At 48.0% G+C, this 14,915-nt stretch overlaps 1 protein-coding gene across 1 annotated transcript in view; it reads right to left on the reverse strand.

The window, feature by feature from the left end:
* The window catches only part of hook3 (hook microtubule-tethering protein 3), a 74,398-nt gene that overhangs the window by 44,420 nt on the left and 15,063 nt on the right, over positions 1-14,915 (reverse strand). The window contains exons 2-4 of the mRNA XM_055944249.1: positions 2,341-2,426; positions 2,040-2,112; positions 1,684-1,867 (exon numbers count right to left, since the gene is read on the reverse strand). Coding sequence (XP_055800224.1) covers positions 1,684-1,867; positions 2,040-2,112; positions 2,341-2,426 — 343 coding nt within the window. The remainder of the gene's footprint in view (positions 1-1,683; positions 1,868-2,039; positions 2,113-2,340; positions 2,427-14,915) is intronic.

Genomic DNA, 14,915 nt, shown 5'->3' on the forward strand with positions numbered 1-14,915 from the left:
ACACAACAGAGACACAACAGAGACAGCCTACAGAGACACAACAGAGACACAACAGAGACAGCCTACAGAGACACAACAGAGACAGCCTATAGAGACACAACAGAGACACAACAGAGACACAACAGAGACAGCCTACAGAGACACAACAGAGACACAACAGAGACAGCCTACAGAGACACAACAGAGACAGCCTATAGAGACACAACAGAGACAGCCTATAGAGACACAACAGAGACACAACAGAGACACAACAGAGACACAACAGAGACACAACAGAGACACAACAGAGACAGCCTACAGAGACACAACAGAGACAGCCTACAGAGACACAACAGAGACACAACAGAGACAGCCTACAGAGACACAACAGAGACACAACAGAGACAGCCTACAGAGACACAACAGAGACAGCCTACAGAGACACAACAGAGACACAACAGAGACACAACAGAGACACAACAGAGACAGCCTACAGAGACACAACAGAGACACAACAGAGACACAACAGAGACACAACAGAGACACAACAGAGACAGCCTATAGAGACACAACAGAGACAGCCTATAGAGACACAACAGAGACACAACAGAGACACAACAGAGACACAACAGAGACACAACAGAGACAGCCTACAGAGACACAACAGAGACACAACAGAGACACAACAGAGACATAACAGAGACAGCCTACAGAGACACAACAGAGACACAACAGAGACACAACAGAGACACAACAGAGACAGCCTACAGAGACACAACAGAGACACAACAGAGACAGCCTACAGAGACACAACAGAGACACAACAGAGACACAACAGAGACAGCCTATAGAGACACAACAGAGACAGCCTATAGAGACACAACAGAGACACAACAGAGACACAACAGAGACACAACAGAGACAGCCTACAGAGACACAACAGAGACACAACAGAGACACAACAGAGACACAACAGAGACACAACAGAGACACAACAGAGACACAACAGAGACACAACAGAGACAGCCTATAGAGACACAACAGAGACACAACAGAGACACAACAGAGACACAACAGAGACACAACAGAGACACAACAGAGACACAACAGAGACACAACAGAGACAGCCTACAGAGACACAACAGAGACAGCCTACAGAGACACAACAGAGACAGCCTATAGAGACACAACAGAGACAGCCTACAGAGACACAACAGAGACAGCCTATAGAGACACAACAGAGACACAACAGAGACAGCCTACAGAGACACAACAGAGACAGTCTACAGAGACACAACAGAAACAGTCTACAGAGACACAACAGAGACACAACAGAGACAGCCTACAGAGACACAACAGAGACAGCCTATAGAGACAGCCTAGCCCATGCTGAGCAGACAGACAGACAGACAGACAGCCTAGCCCATGCTGAGCAGACAGACAGCCTAGCCCATGCTGAGCAGACAGACAGACAGACAGACAGCCTAGCCCATGCTGAGCAGACAGACAGACAGACAGACAGCCTAGCCCATGCTGAGCAGACAGACAGACAGACAGAGACAGACTAGCCCATGCTGAGCAGACAGACAGGACAGACACAGACAGAGACAGAGACAGAGACACAGACAGAGACAGAGACACAGACAGAGACACAGACAGACAGACAGCCTAGCCCATGCTGAGCAGACAGACAGACAGACAGACCTTGTTTCTGCTCACAGTTGACAGCACAGCCCAGTATGAGTTGTAGCATCCTGCCCAGCTCTGCAGCGTCTGAGTGTTCTCCTATCAGGTTGATGTCTGGCAGGGTGAAGTCATTGATCTGCTGTTGAAGGACCTCCTGGTTGTAGTCCAGTATGCCTTTCAACACCTTCTTCAGATTACTGATCTGAGAGGAGGAGGAGGAGGAGGAGGAGGAGGAGGAGGAGGAGGAGGAGGAGGAGGAGGAGGAGGAAAGACGTGACATTGGGACTGTGGCAATGACAAGGGCTTTAGAGCAGATGGCAGCAACACATAAAGACAGTGTATTAAAACCATCATCATCATCATCATCATCATACCTTTAGTCGCCAGTTATCTCCCACCTCAGGCTTGATCCTACTGATCCAGTTGTCAGTGAAATACACAATGTCTCTGGAGAAGAGAAAGGTAAGTGGTCACATACAGGAGAAAGACACAGCAACACCTGGCCACCACGCCTGGCCACCGCACCCGGCCACCGCGCCCGGCCACCACGCCCGGCCACCACGCCCGGCCACCACGCCCGGCCACAACGGTTGGCTTGATGGTTTCACAAAACTCATTTCCAGCAGTTAAAAAGTAAAAAAAAAAAAATATATATATATATATATTTACACTTACATTTTCTGTAGGGCCTGGGCCATGACAATCCCACTTGTGAGATCTTCCACTGTTTTGCATGGTGCCTCCAACCCAAACGTTTGGATCTAGATGAAAAAAAAAGGACAATTTAGAAAAACAATCATTTCCTGCTATGAAATATTACAGAGATACCCACACCTAGCTGTACCACTAGAGATTCTGGGTTCGAGTCCAGGCTCTGTCGCAGCCGGCCGTGACCGGGAGACCCAAGAGGCGGCACACAATTGGCCCAGCGTCGTCCGGGTAAGGGGAGGGTTTGGCCTGGCAGGGATGTCCTTGTCCCATCGCGCACTAGCGACTCCTGTGACGGGCCGGGAGCAGTGCACGCTGACAAGGTCGCCAGGTGTACTGTGTTTCCTCCGACACATTGGTGCGGCTGGCTTCTGGGTAAAATGCAGATTGGCAGGGTCGTGTTTCAGAGGACACACGGCTCTCGACCTTGCGGCGATGAGACAAGACTGTAACTAACAATTGGAAATTTCCCACGAAATTGGGAAGCAAAAGGGGTAAAAAAAATGTCAACATTTTTTTAAATAAAATAAGAGACACAATGAATAGGGGCGAGAGCTAGGTGTCAAGTAATGATGGATACGACTTAAGGTGTTTAAGTCGTATCCATCCTTACTTGACACCTAGCTCTCGCCCCTATTCATTCCTCACATAGCCTTAAACTTGGTCACTGTACATTCCCAACTTCCTTTGCAAAAATGGAATGGAGGTCTACAAACGATTAGTTTGAGCCTTGAGGCTACTTTGACTTTCACAGGAAATGAGTGAAAGACTTTGTCCACTCCAGGGATGAGCTAGTTCTCTCTCTCCGTTGCTAACACATAAATAGTTGTCAAAGTCCTTCACATGAACCAGACCCAGCAGTGTTGCCAGTCTAAACACCCGCCACAATACTGTCAGCGCTCAGACGGAGGTGTCACGTGGTCCTGTTCATTTCCTTCACCTCCTTCAGTCGATAGCTACCACAGCCCTCTGCGGAGTCCTGGAAAAACACAGCTGTGAGTCTACTCTCCTGTCCTCTCCCACTCATTCACCCCTTCTCTCTCTCTGTCTGTCTGTCGAGTAGCAGTCTGGTTTCACAGGCTCTCTCCACTGACATGGTGTTGAAATAATGGAGGTCAAAATGAGTTTCCATCTCAGAGCATCGGGTCACGTGACGCCAGCTCACGTAATAGAGGAATGTGACTGCAGAGCAGAGCTGATAAACTCCCTGTCAATGTGCCTGTGACCTGCTTGTGGCTCGGCTGCTCTGTCAGATAGGATGTCATGGCCTGTGGTGGGAAAAGTACTCCATTTTCATACTTCAGTAAAACCAAAGTTACATTAATAGAAAATGAATCAAGTAAAAGTGAAAGTCACCCAGTAAAATACTACTTGAGTAGTATTTGGTTTTAAATATACTTAAGTATCAAAAGTAAATTAAATTAATAAAATGTACTTAAGTATCAAGAAGTAAAAGTATAAACCATATTAAGCAAACCAGACGGCATTATTTAAAAAAACAAAATATTATATTGACGGATAGCCAGGGGCACACTCCAACGCTCAGACATAATTTACAAATAAAGAACGTTTTTTAGTGAGTCCGCCAGATCAGAGGCAGTAGGGATGACCAGGGATGTTCTGTTGATAAGTGTGTAAATTCTACCATTTCCCTGTCAAAATGTAATAAGTAATTTTGGGTGTCAGAGAAAATGTATGGAGTAAAAAGTACATTATTTTATTCAGGAATGTAGTGAAGGAAAAGTAAATAGTAAAGTATATTTAAATAGTAAAGTAAAGTACAGATACCCCCAAAAACCTACTTAAGTAGTACTTTAAAGTATTTTTCCTTAAGTACTTTACACCACTGGTCATGGCAGGCCATGCTCATGTGTGATCAAGTGAAATCATATCAAATGTTATTTATCACATGCTTGGTAAACAACAGGTGTAGACTTACAGATCCTTACCCACAATGCAGAGAGAAAAATAGAAAAATAATAACACAAGGAATAAATACACAACGAGTAATGAATGATTGGCTATAAACAATTTGTAAGTCGCTCTGGATAAGAGCGTCTGCTAAATGACTTAAATGTAAATGTAAATGTAAACCAGCTGTTTGAAGCTGGTGTAGAAAAACCGAAGGTAAAAGATGCAAAAATGAAACTTAAGAACAGGAAGCATAGAAATAGGACACACAGAACAGATCTACCTCTTCTTAGACTTGCTCTCAATGAGATAGAAATATGTGTTATAGATCTGTCAATGTGAATTTGGCCAGGTCTCCCAAAAAGTTATATATTACAGCTTTAACCAAATACCCACTGGATTGATGAAAATAATCATGATGTCATTCTGCCCAATTGTGGTGGAGTTTGTCACTGACATCCAACTTGAAGGGGTTATAAGATTGGTGGAAAGTTAGATTTAAAATGTTGACAGCCAGTAAACACTATGTTTACATTGGAGAATGCCGACACATTTAAGTAGCAAGGCATTTAAGTTGATTATGTTGTGCAATGATAGTTGTTTTGTTGGTGGTGAGGAAACTTGTCCAACAAAATATAGGATATATTTGTTGCCTGAAGGGGGAAAGTGTGACAGGCTTTGGTTTTTCCATTTATCTTTTGAGGTTCGGACTTTAACACGTACAGCTCGTTAGCACGTAGGACATCACCGATTGGTGTCATCTCTTTAGTGAGTTTGTCTTACACCTGTGCTGGTTTCCTTCTCGTTAGTTGGAAGGTGTTTCACCTGAGCTGGTCCAGGTTCTATTTAAGAGTGTCTGGCCCAGTGCTCCTGTTGTCTGGATAGATGTGGAGAGTCAACACCTTTAGTTGTCTGGATAGATGTGGAGAGTCAACACCTTTAGTTGTCTGGATAGATGTGTAGGGTCAACACCTTTAGTTGTCTGGATAGATGTGGAGAGTCAACACCTTTAGTTGTCTGGATAGATGTGGAGAGTCAACACCTTTAGTTGTCTGGATAGATGTGGAGAGTCAACACCTTTAGTTGTCTGGATAGATGTGGAGAGTCAACACCTTTAGTCCCCATTTGATTTCTAGAAAGACAATCTGATTTCCCTGTTTTTGTTTTGCGGGACATTTTGGTTTGTTTGGTGTGGGGGTTTTCTTTGGTTTGCCTCTTCCTTGGCAAATTTGGTGGGCGCTCATGATAGGTGTCTTTTAGGTCCCAGTTGTTGTTGCTAGGCAACTTTCAGTGGACACCCCCATGAGTCTTTAAGTGACTCTTTGGTGTAAATTTAAAAATGTTAGTTCCCCCGTCTGTTTGAGTGCCATTTAGTTTAGTTAGAAAACGTAACACAGGTAAGCAAAGGCTACTTTTGTAGTTAGCATTTAAATGAGTCTTTTGGTAGACTCAAAGGCTTTCCCCAAGACTGTTTTCATTAGCATCATTGCTAACGGCTAAACAAAATGGTAGACATGCAGACGGGAATTCTCGTTGTCTCTTCAGAAAGTTGCAGAAAATACAAATCACTGATGCATTCTGTTCATGTCTTAAGATACACTTGGGCAAATTAATAAATAGTCAACATATTTAAAAAGGAAGGACCAAGGCACTCATCATATAATTAAAATGACTTTATTTGTATGGCTTGTTGAATAGAAAAAGTTGTAAAAAATCCGACTTATTTCGGCAGCACGGACGAAAAGTTTGTTCCTATTGAACATTCCATACAAATAAAGGCATTTTAATTAATTATATGAATAGTGCATTGGTCCTCTTTTCTTTCTGATGACCAATTCACCCCTTTTTACCAAAGAGCACCTTCTATCTACCAACATTTACTATTGTGTCCCTTAGTAGAGCTTCCCTTCCTCCTCTTTCTACTATTCAACATATTTAGTCGATTCCCTAAAAACTATAATAACTTATTATAGTGGGACCAGAATGAGAGTCTACCTGTTCCTGCAGTGATGATTAACCATCCTCACAACTGATCTGTAGATAAATCACCACAAAGCCTACCTAAGTAGCCTATGCGAATTACAGAGCCAAATGAACGGCGCTCTCACGGACTGACGAGACTGTCTGGGGCAAGTCCCGACATGTTAGGACACCTAAGAAATCATTTGGTTTACTTGTCCAGAAGTGATACCGTGGACAGAACCAGGCTGAATGATTTAGGGAAAGGGCTATAGGAGATCGACTTCATTCAGTGAAACTACTCAACACTTGATGTTCAGTTGTCAATCAACGCACAGTAAATACCCTACTTTGTGCCATGACTCTGCATGGCTGGCTATGAGAAACAATAATTATGCTATTATCGTTACCACTTACATCATGCTCTGTTATTTAGCAGTCCTATGGCTCGAGGGTAGAAGCTGTTCAACAGGACCCCGTTGGTTCCAGACTTTGTAAAATCGTTGCCGTTTGGTAGCAAAGAGAACAGTATGACTTGAGTGGCTGGATTCTGACAATTTTTAGGGCTTTCCTCCGACACCGCCTGGTATAAAGGTCCTGGATGGCAGGGAGCTCGGCCCCAGTAATGTATTGTAGGCACTGCCCTCTGTAGCGCCTTGCGGTCGGATGCCAAACGGTTGCCATACCAAGCGGTGATGCAGCCGGTTAAGATGCTCTCGATGGTGCAGCAGTAGAACTTTGAAAAAATCTTTTCAACCTCCTGAGGGGTAAGAGGTGTTGTCGTGTCTTCTTCACAACTGTGTTGGTGTGTGTGGACCATGTTAATTACTTAGTGATGTGGACGCAGAGGAACTCCCCTTACAGCCCTGTCGATTTAGATGGGGGTGTACTCTGCCCTCCGTTTTCTGTAGTCCACGATTATCTCCTTTGTCTTGCAGACGTTGAGGGAGAGGTTGTTGTCCTGACACCTCACGGCCAGGTTTCTGACCTTCTCCCTATAGGCTGTCTCATCGTTGTTGGTGATCAGGCCTACCACAGTCGTGTTGTCAGCAAACTTAATGATGGTGTTGGAGTCGTGTGTAGCGTTGAAGGTTAGCATGGCGGATGTATTGTTGCCTACCTTCAACACCTGGGGATGGCCCGGGATCGAGTTGCAAAGGAAAGGTGTTCAGTTTAGGGACCTTGGCTAAGTGATGAGCCCAATTAAAAATAATTATCACAAACAGTGCATTCTTAAAGTATTCAGACCCCTTCACTTTGACATTTTGTTACGCTACAGCCTTGTTCTAAAATAGATTAAATAGTTTTTTTTGCAAACTTATTAAAACAAAAATTGACCCTTTACTAATTTCTTGGTTGAAGCACCTTTGGTAGCGATTACAGCCTCAAGTCTTCTTGGGTATGACGCTACAAGCTTGGCACACCTGTATTTGGGGATGTTCTCCCATTCCTCTCTGCAGATTCTCTCAAGCTCTGTCAGGTTGGATGGGGAGCGTCGCTGCACAGCTATTTTCAGGTCTCCAGAGATGTTTGATAAGGCTCAAGTCCGGGCTCTGGCTGGGCCACTCAAGGACATTCAGAAACTTGTCACGAAGCCACTCCTGCGTTGTCTTGGTTGTGTGCCGTTGTCCTGTTGGAAGGTGAACCTTCGCCCCAGTCTGAGTCCTTAGCGCTCTGGAGCAGGTTTTCATCAAGGATCTCTTTGTACTTTGCTCCGTTTATCTTTCCCTGGAACCTGACTATTCTCCCAGTCCCTGCAGCTGCCATGCTTCACCATTGGGATGGTATTTTCCAGGTAATGAGCTGTCCCTGGTTTCCTCTAGATGTGATGCTTGGCATTCAGGCCAAAGAGTTCAATCTTGTTTTCATCAGACCAGATAATCTTGTTTCTCATGGTCTGAGAGTCTTTAGGTGCCTTTTGGCAAACTCCAAGCGGGCTGTAATGTGCCTTTTACTGAGGAGTGGCTTCTGTCTGGCCACTACCATAAAGGTCTGATTGTTAGGGTGCTGCAGAGATCGTTGTCCTTCTGGAAGGTTCTCCCATCTCCACAGAGGAACTCTGGAGCTCTGTCAGAGTAATCATTGGGGTCTTGGTCACCTCCCTGACCAAGGCCCTTCTCCCCCGATTACTCAGTTTGGCCAGCCAGGCAGAAGAATGATGGAGGTCACGGTGTTCTTGATGACCTTCAATGCTGTTGAAATGTGTTGGTACCCTTCCCCAGATCTGTGCCTCGACACAATCCTATCTCGCAGCTCGACGGACAATTCCTTCGACCTCATGGCTTGGTTTTTGCTCTGACATGCACTGTCAACTGTGGGACCTTATATAAACAGGTGTGTGCCTTCCCAAAACATGTCCAATCAATTGAATTTACCCCAGGTGGACTCCAAGTTGTAGAAACATCAAGGATGACCAACGGAAACAGGATGCACCTGAGCTCAATTTCAAGACTATAAGCAAAGGGTCTGAATACTTATGTAAATAATGTATTTGTTATATTTAATAAATGTGCAAACATTTCTAAAAAACTGTTTTCGCTTTGTCATTATGGGGTATTATGTGTAGATTGTTAATTAGTTTTTATTTAATCCATATTAGAATAAGGCTGTAACGTAACAAAGTGTGGACAAGGTCTGAATACACTTATTAAATGAAGCCGGTGACTGTGGTAAACTCAGTCAGTTAAAAAGTAAGACTTCCTTAGAGATCGAGCTCCAGCTGTTAACAAAGCGACACACCCCTCCCCCCTTCGTCTTACCCGAGGCTGCCGTCCGGTCCCGACGATGCATGGAAAAACCAGGGAGATGTATATTATCTATGTCCTTGTTCAGCCACGACTCTACGAATCAGAATATAACAGTTCTTCAGGTCCCGTTGACAGGATAGTCTCGAACGGAGCTCTTCCAGTTTGGTCTCTAGTGACAGTACGTTCGCGGTCTGGAGTAAGCAGGCCCGGGGATTAGGGGCTGGTCCGGAGTAAGCAGGCCCGGGGATTAGGGCCTGGTCCGGATTAAGCAGGCCCGGGGATTAGGGCCTGGTCCGGAGTAAGCAGGCCCGGGGATTAGGGCCTGGTCCGGAGTAAGCAGGCCCGGGGATTAGGGCCTTGTCCGGAGTAAACGGGCCCGGGGATTAGGGCCTTGTCCGGAGTAAACAGGCCCGGGGATTAGGGCCTTGTCCGGAGTAAACGGGCCCGGGGATTAGGGCCTTGTCCGGAGTAAACAGGCCCGGGGATTAGGGCCTTGTCCGGAGTAAACGGGCCCGGGGATTAGGGCCTTGTCCTTAGTAAACAGGCCCGGGGATTAGGGCCTTGTCCGGAGTAAACAGGCCCGGGGATTAGGGCCTTGTCCGGAGTAAACAGGCCCGGGGATTAGGGCCTGGTCCGGAGTAAACAGGCCTGGGGATTAGGGCCTTGTCCGGAGTAAACAGGCCCGGGGATTAAGGCCTTGTCCTTAGTAGACAGGCCCGGGGATTAGGGCCTTGTCCGGAGTAAACAGGCCCGGGGATTAGGGCCTTGTCCGGAGTAAACAGGCCCGGGGATTAGGGCCTGTTCCGGGGGAAAGCAGAAAGTCCAAAGCTGCTGACTCATTAAATAAATCTTCATCCAGCTTGAGGTTAGTGATCTCTGTTCTGATGCTCAGTAGTTGCTTTCCTTTAAGAAATAATGCAGGAGATATTATAAAAGTTAAGATCAGCGTAAAAATAAATAAATAGCAGAATTGGTCAGGAGCCTGTAAAACAGCTGCTATCCACTGCAGCGACATCTTGCCAGGCTTAACACTGAGCTCAGCAGAGAAGGTGACCAGACAAGGAGGCGCCATCTTGCCAGGCTTAACACTGAGCTCAGCAGAGAAGGTGACCAGACAAGGAGGCGCCATCTTGCCAGGCTTAACACTGAGCTCAGCAGAGAAGGTGACCAGACAAGGAGGCGCCATCTTGCCAGGCTTAACACTGAGCTCAGCAGAGAAGGTGACCAGACAAGGAGGCGCCATCTTGCCAGGCTTAACACTGAGCTCAGCAGAGGAGGTGACCAGACATGGAGGCGCCATCTTGCCAGGCTTAACACTGAGCTCAGCAGAGGAGGTGACCAGACATGGAGGCGCCATCTTGCCAGGCTTAACACTGAGCTCAGCAGAGAAGGTGACCAGACAAGGAGGCGCCATCTTGCCAGGCTTAACACTGAACTCAGCAGAGGAGGTGACCAGACATGGAGGCGCCATCTTGCCAGGCTTAACACTGAGCTCAGCAGAGGAGGTGACCAGACATGGAGGCACCATCTTGTCAGGCTTAACACTGAGCTCAGCAGAGGGGGTGACCAGACATGGAGGCGCCATCTTGCCAGGCTTAACACTGAGCTCAGCAGAGGAGGTGACCAGACATGGAGGCGCCATCTTGCCAGGCTTAACACTGAACTCAGCAGAGGAGGTGACCAGACAAGAAGGCGCCATCTTGTCAGGCTTAACACTGAACTCAGCAGAGAAGGTGACCAGACATGGAGGCGCAATCTTGCCAGTCTTAACACTGAACTCAGCAGAGGAGGTGACCAGACATGGAGGCGACATCTTGCCAGGCTTAACACTGAGCTCAGCAGAGAAGGTGACCAGACAAGGAGGCGCCATCTTGCCAGGCTTAACACTGAGCTCAGCAGAGAAGGTGACCAGACAAGGAGGCGCCATCTTGCCAGGCTTAACACTGAGCTCAGCAGAGGAGGTGACCAGACATGGAGGCGCCATCTTGCCAGGCTTAACACTGAGCTCAGCAGAGGAGGTGACCAGACATGGAGGCGCCATCTTGCCAGGCTTAACACTGAGCTCAGCAGAGAAGGTGACCAGACAAGGAGGCGCCATCTTGCCAGGCTTAACACTGAACTCAGCAGAGGAGGTAACCAGACATGGAGGCGCCATCTTGCCAGGCTTAACACTGAGCTCAGCAGAGGAGGTGACCAGACATGGAGGCACCATCTTGTCAGGCTTAACACTGAGCTCAGCAGAGGGGGTGACCAGACATGGAGGCGCCATCTTGCCAGGCTTAACACTGAGCTCAGCAGAGGAGGTGACCAGACATGGAGGCGCCATCTTGCCAGGCTTAACACTGAACTCAGCAGAGGAGGTGACCAGACAAGAAGGCGCCATCTTGTCAGGCTTAACACTGAACTCAGCAGAGAAGGTGACCAGACATGGAGGCGCAATCTTGCCAGTCTTAACACTGAACTCAGCAGAGGAGGTGACCAGACATGGAGGCGCCATCTTGCCAGGCTTAACATTGAGCTCAGCAGAGGAGGTGACCAGACATGGAGGCGCCATGACCAATGCCATAATTACAGTCACATAAATACAGACACACCTCTATCCTGAAATTAATGTCTCCAACTGGTAGGTTATTCCCTAACAAGTAAAACAGTAATACCATTCAGAAGTATAATCCCCCCCCCCCCCCTTTTGAAACTAACATTTAATCTTATAGGATATGTTTTGGCTCTCTAGTATTAAAATATAAAACTTATAAATCGATACTTGTTATGAGTCATGGGGTAGACACGCTAAGGTGGAATGAATATCTATAAATAGTCTCCAAGACTGACCTCACCACAGAGGATAGGTTACTGGTCCGTCAGTGTCGTAAAGTATTGCTTAATGTCCTCTGTTGCAAGACTGATCTGAGCAGTGAGAACAGCACAACTTTACGTCGCTTTTAAATGAGTTCTACTGCTGTCCAGTCAACACAGACACACTGTGATAGAGGCCATAACCTATTGTCTACTGAGTAAGAATTAGGACTAGGTCTTACAAAAGGTGATGTTTAAAAATGTGTGTGTACGATCTACTAGTTAGAACAGGTCTACTGCGATGTATTTTCTCTGAGCCACAGGATCCCCCCCTGACAGGCTAGTCCTACAGCTGTTAGCGACAGGCTCCGGGAGGGAACCCCGGCCCGGTCCGGACGGCCAAAACCAGAACAGTTAGGTCAATAAGTAAGTCCGATGGGAACGGAATATGTATCCCGACATTGTGTTATTTAGGATGCAGTGTCATATCCTCTTTAGCGGTACTGAGGTACGGGGCTGGGGGCCAATGGGGCTGAACCCAAACAGTCCTGTTAGTGTGTTACATAACTACGATTACCAGGGGAAGGAACGAATGGTTCACTCATACAGGCTGTGGCAGAGCACTTAGTTGCAGCACAGGACCACAGAACTGAAAGCTGCTCTGTGAGAGGGTTGACATTTGATGTGGTAAAAGACATGACGGAGAAGGGAAGTGGGAAAGAGAGAGAAAGAGAGAGAGAGTGTGTGTGTCCACAGAAAAGCACGAACAGTTGTCTCTTGCTAGTTGGGACTCCTGAAATTGTAGAAGTGTCATGTTCGAAATGTTGCAGTAGAGAAGTACAGGGAAGGGGAGGGAAAAACACATGGTGCCATGATCCCAGACTCATAGTAATGTGTTAGGATGGCATGAGACAACACAGGGCATCTCAGTGTAGGCCTAAGTATGGGAAAGGCTCAGATTACAACATGTAGAGGCCCAGTGTTATCAGGTAGAGGAGGAGGCCCAGTGTTATCAGGTAGAGGAGGAGGCCCAGTGTTATCAGGTAGAGGTGGAGGCCCAGTGTTATCAGGTAGAGGAGGAGGCCCAGTGTTATCAGGTAGAGGAGGAGGCCCAGTGTTATCAGGTAGAGGAGGAGGCCCAGTGTTATCAGGTAGAGGTGGAGGCCCAGTGTTATCAGGTAGAGGAGGTGGCCCAGTGTTATCAGGTAGAGGAGGAGGAGGCCCAGTGTTATCAGGTAGAGGAGGAGGTGGCCCAGTGTTATCAGGTAGAGGAGGAGGTGGCCCAGTGTTATCAGGTAGAGGAGGAGGTGGCCCAGTGTTATCAGGTAGAGGAGGTGGAGGCCCAGTGTTATCAGGTAGAGGAGGTGGAGGCCCAGTGTTATCAGGTAGAGGAGGTGGAGGCCCAGTGTTATCAGGTAGAGGAGGAGGCCCAGTGTTATCAGGTAGAGGAGGAGGCCCAGTGTTATCAGGTAGAGGAGGAGGAGGCCCAGTGTTATCAGGTAGAGGAGGAGGAGGCCCAGTGTTATCAGGTAGAGGAGGAGGAGGCCCAGTGTTATCAGGTAGAGGAGGAGGAGGCCCAGTGTTATCAGGTAGAGGAGGTGGAGGCCCAGTGTTATCAGGTAGAGGAGGAGGCCCAGTGTTATCAGGTAGAGGAGGAGGCCCAGTGTTATCAGGTAGAGGAGGAGGCCCAGTGTTATCAGGTAGAGGAGGAGGTGGCCCAGTGTTATCAGGTAGAGGAGGAGGCCCAGTGTTATCAGGTAGAGGAGGAGGAGGCCCAGTGTTATCAGGTAGAGGAGGTGGAGGCCCAGTGTTATCAGGTAGAGGAGGTGGAGGCCCAGTGTTATCAGGTAGAGGAGGTGGAGGCCCAGTGTTATCAGGTAGAGGAGGTGGAGGCCCAGTGTTATCAGGTAGAGGAGGTGGAGGCCCAGTGTTATCAGGTAGAGGAGGAGGCCCAGTGTTATCAGGTAGAGGAGGAGGCCCAGTGTTATCAGGTAGAGGAGGAGGCCCAGTGTTATCAGGTAGAGGAGGAGGCCCAGTGTTATCAGGTAGAGGAGGAGGTGGCCCAGTGTTATCAGGTAGAGGAGGAGGCCCAGTGTTATCAGGTAGAGGAGGAGGAGGCCCAGTGTTATCAGGTAGAGGAGGAGGAGGCCCAGTGTTATCAGGTAGAGGAGGAGGAGGCCCAGTGTTATCAGGTAGAGGAGGAGGAGGCCCAGTGTTATCAGGTAGAGGAGGAGGCCCAGTGTTATCAGGTAGAGGAGGAGGAGGCCCAGTGTTATCAGGTAGAGGAGGTGGAGGCCCAGTGTTATCAGGTAGAGGAGGTGGAGGCCCAGTGTTATCAGGTAGAGGAGGTGGAGGCCCAGTGTTATCAGGTAGAGGAGGTGGAGGCCCAGTGTTATCAGGTAGAGGAGGAGTCCCAGTGTTATCAGGTAGAGGAGGAGGCCCAGTGTTATCAGGGAGAGGAGGCAGCCCAGTGTTATCAGATAGAGGAGGAGGCCCAGTGTTATCAGGTAGAGGAGGTGGAGGCCCAGTGTTATCAGGTAGAGGAGGAGGCCCAGTGTTATCAGGTAGAGGAGGAGGCCCAGTGTTATCAGGTAGAGGAGGAGGCCCAGTGTTATCAGGTAGAGGAGGAGGCCCAGTGTTATCAGGTAGAGGAGGAGGCCCAGTGTTATCAGGTAGAGGAGGAGGCCCAGTGTTATCAGGGAGAGGAGGCAGCCCAGTGTTATCAGATAGAGGAGGAGGCCCAGTGTTATCAGGTAGAGGAGGCGGCCCAGTGTTATCAGATAGAGGAGGAGGCCCAGTGTTATCAGGTAGAGGAGGTGGAGGCCCAGTGTTATCAGGTAGAGGAGGTGGAGGCCCAGTGTTATCAGGTAGAGGAGGAGGAGGCCCAGTGTTATCAGGTAGAGGAGGAGGAGGCCCAGTGTTATCAGGTAGAGGAGGAGGAGGCCCAGTGTTATCAGGTAGAGGAGGAGGCCCAGTGTTATCAGGTAGAGGAGGAGGCCCAGTGTTATCAGGTAGAGGAGGAGGAGGCCCAGTGTTATCAGGTAGAGGAGGAGGAGGCCCAGTGTTATCAGGTAGAGGAGGAGGAGGCCCAGTGTTATCAGGTAGAGGAGGAGGAGGCCCAGTGTTATC

Source organism: Salvelinus fontinalis, chromosome 2 (genome assembly GCF_029448725.1).
Source record: "Salvelinus fontinalis isolate EN_2023a chromosome 2, ASM2944872v1, whole genome shotgun sequence".
Taxonomy (NCBI): Eukaryota; Metazoa; Chordata; class Actinopteri; order Salmoniformes; family Salmonidae; genus Salvelinus; species Salvelinus fontinalis.